The sequence below is a fragment of the Eucyclogobius newberryi genome, unplaced genomic scaffold (assembly GCF_026437365.1).
Source record: "Eucyclogobius newberryi isolate DKJ021-1_F unplaced genomic scaffold, fEucNew1.0.hap1 SCAF_18, whole genome shotgun sequence".
In the NCBI taxonomy this organism is placed as follows: domain Eukaryota; kingdom Metazoa; phylum Chordata; class Actinopteri; order Gobiiformes; family Gobiidae; genus Eucyclogobius; species Eucyclogobius newberryi.
Window position 1 is genome coordinate 32949168 of NW_027315812.1, and position 2500 is coordinate 32951667.

The 2500-nt window shown below is 48.0% G+C and overlaps 1 protein-coding gene across 1 annotated transcript in view; it reads right to left on the bottom strand.

Annotated features, from left to right (window-relative positions):
- abcd3a (ATP-binding cassette, sub-family D (ALD), member 3a) overlaps positions 1-2500 on the bottom strand; it is a 44254-nt gene that overhangs the window by 12046 nt on the left and 29708 nt on the right. The window contains exons 15-16 of the mRNA XM_072451228.1: positions 933-1005; positions 358-421 (exon numbers count right to left, since the gene is read on the bottom strand). Of these exons, the coding sequence (XP_072307329.1) occupies positions 358-421; positions 933-1005 (137 nt within the window). The remainder of the gene's footprint in view (positions 1-357; positions 422-932; positions 1006-2500) is intronic.

Sequence of the window (2500 nt, forward strand, 5' to 3'; positions counted from 1 at the left end):
GACAGAAGGTCATAAAGACAGAAGGTCATAAGACAGAAGGTCGTAAAGACAGAAGGTCATAAGACAGAAGGTCTTAAAGACAGAAGGTCATAAGACAGAAGGTCATAAAGACAGAAGGTCATAAGAAAGAAGGTCTTAAAGACAGAAGGTCATAAGACAGAAGGTCGTAAAGACAGAAGGTCATAAAGACAGAAGGTCATAAAGACAGAAGGTCATAAGACAGAAGGTCGTAAAGACAGAAGGTCATAAAGACAGAAGGTCATAAAGACAGAAGGTCATAAGACAGAAGGTCATAAAGACAGAAGGTCATAAGACAGAAGGTCGTAAAGACAGAAGGTCATAAGACAGAAGGACTACCTCAAAGGACAGGTCTCTGATGAGGACGTCTCCGTTGGGCGTGGCTAACGGTGTGTGCTCGAACCTGGAGGAAGCACAAGTTTAAAAGTTTACTGACAAATAGTAGAACATTCCGGGCAAAGCAATAACATCTGGAGGCCTCCAGTGTGTCTTGTGTGTGTGTGTCGTGTGTGTCGTGTCGTGTGCGTGTCGTGTGCGTGTCATGTGCGTGTCGTGTATTGTGTGTCGTGTGTGTGTGTCTCGTGTGTGTCGTGTATTGTGTGTGTTGTGTCTCGTGTGTGTCGTGTGTGTCGTGTCTCGTGTGTGTCGTGTCTCGTGTGTCTCGTGTGTGTCGTGTATTGTGTGTGTGGTGTGTCGTTGTGTGTGTGGTGTATTGTGTGTGTTGTGTCTCGTGTGTGTCGTGTGTGTCGTGTCTCGTGTGTGTCGTGTATTGTGTGTGTGGTGTGTCGTTGTGTGTGTGGTGTGTCGTTGTGTGTGTGGTGTGTCGTTGTGTGTGTGGTGTGTCGTTGTGTGTGTGGTGTGTCGTTGTGTGTGTGGTGTATTGTGTGTTGTGTGGTGTGGAAGTGTGAACCCACTTGATGACGTTGTCCTGGTTGATGATTCGGCCGTTGCCTGGCACCAGCACCTGCTTCTGAGACGAGTCAGACTCTAGAACAAATAAAGGTTCATTCATTCACCTCTCTCTGACCAGGTATGAACCCGTCCAGGTCCAGAGGTAGACCTCTCTTGACCTCTCTTGACCTCTCTTGACCTCTCTTGACCCCTCTTGACCTCTCTTGACCTCTCTTGACCTCTCTTGACCTCTCTTGACCTAGGGCTAAGTCAAACATTTGTAACACATCTACACTAAACAAGAGACAGTATAAAAGATTAAAAACAGAACTACATTTAGAAGCACTGACAATTGTCATATGATTTACACTGTTTGAAGTGGAACCTTCAGCCCAAACTGTCTGGTGACTGAACACGGTAAACACACTAAACACACTGAACACGCTGAACACGCTAAACACGCACTAAACACGGTGAACACACTAAACACGCACTGAACACGCTGAACACGCTGAACACACTGAACACGCAGAACACGCTTAACACACTTAACACGCTAAACACGCTAAACACACTTAACACGCTTAACACGCTAAACACGCTGAACACGCTAAACACGCACTAAACACGGTGAACACACTAAAAACGCACTGAACACGCTGAACACGCTGAACACACTGAACACGCAGAACACGCAGAACACGCTGAACACGCAGAACACGCAGAACACGCTGAACACGCTGAACACGCTGAACACGCTGAACACGCTGAACACGCTGAACACGCTGAACACACTGAACACACTGAACACACTGAACACACTGAACACGCTGAACACGCTGAACACGCTGAACACGCTGAACACGCTGAACACGCTGAACACGCTGAACACGCTGAACACGCTGAACACGCTGAACACACTGAACACACTGAACACACTGAACACGCTGAACACGCTGAACACACTGAACACGCTGAACACGCTGAACACACTGACAGATGAGAGATCCAGCAGGTTCAGCTCTGAGCAGGCTGAGCGGTGCTAAACGTGTCAAACACACAATGAGGTCACTTCTAGAAGCAATTGTCCATACGGAAAGAAATGTTCAGCCCGTTCCAGTGAGGCTGGGCGGCCGTAAAGAACCTCTGCAGCGCAAAGTGACATTTGACAGATCATCACAAAGATTATTCATATAAATAGAAACTAAAATAGGAATGGCCTAAAATGGCCCTGAGGTGCACACGTCCAGAAAAGAGGAAGTCTCTGTCTCTGTGTGTCTCTCTGTCTCTCTCTCACTGCCGTCTCTCTCTCACTCTCTCTCTCTCTCACTGCTCTCTCTCTCCTCACTCTCTCTCTCTCCTCACTCTCTCTCTCTCCTCACTCTCTCTCTCTCCTCACTCTCTCTCTCTCCTCACTCTCTCTCTCTCCTCACTCTCTCTCTCTCCTCACTCTCTCTCTCCTCACTCTCTCTCTCTCCTCACTCTCTCTCTCTCCTCACTCTCTCTCTCTCCTCACTCTCTCTCTCTCCTCACTCTCTCTCTCCTCACTCTCTCTCTCCTCACTCTCTCTCTCTCCTAACTCTCTCTCTCC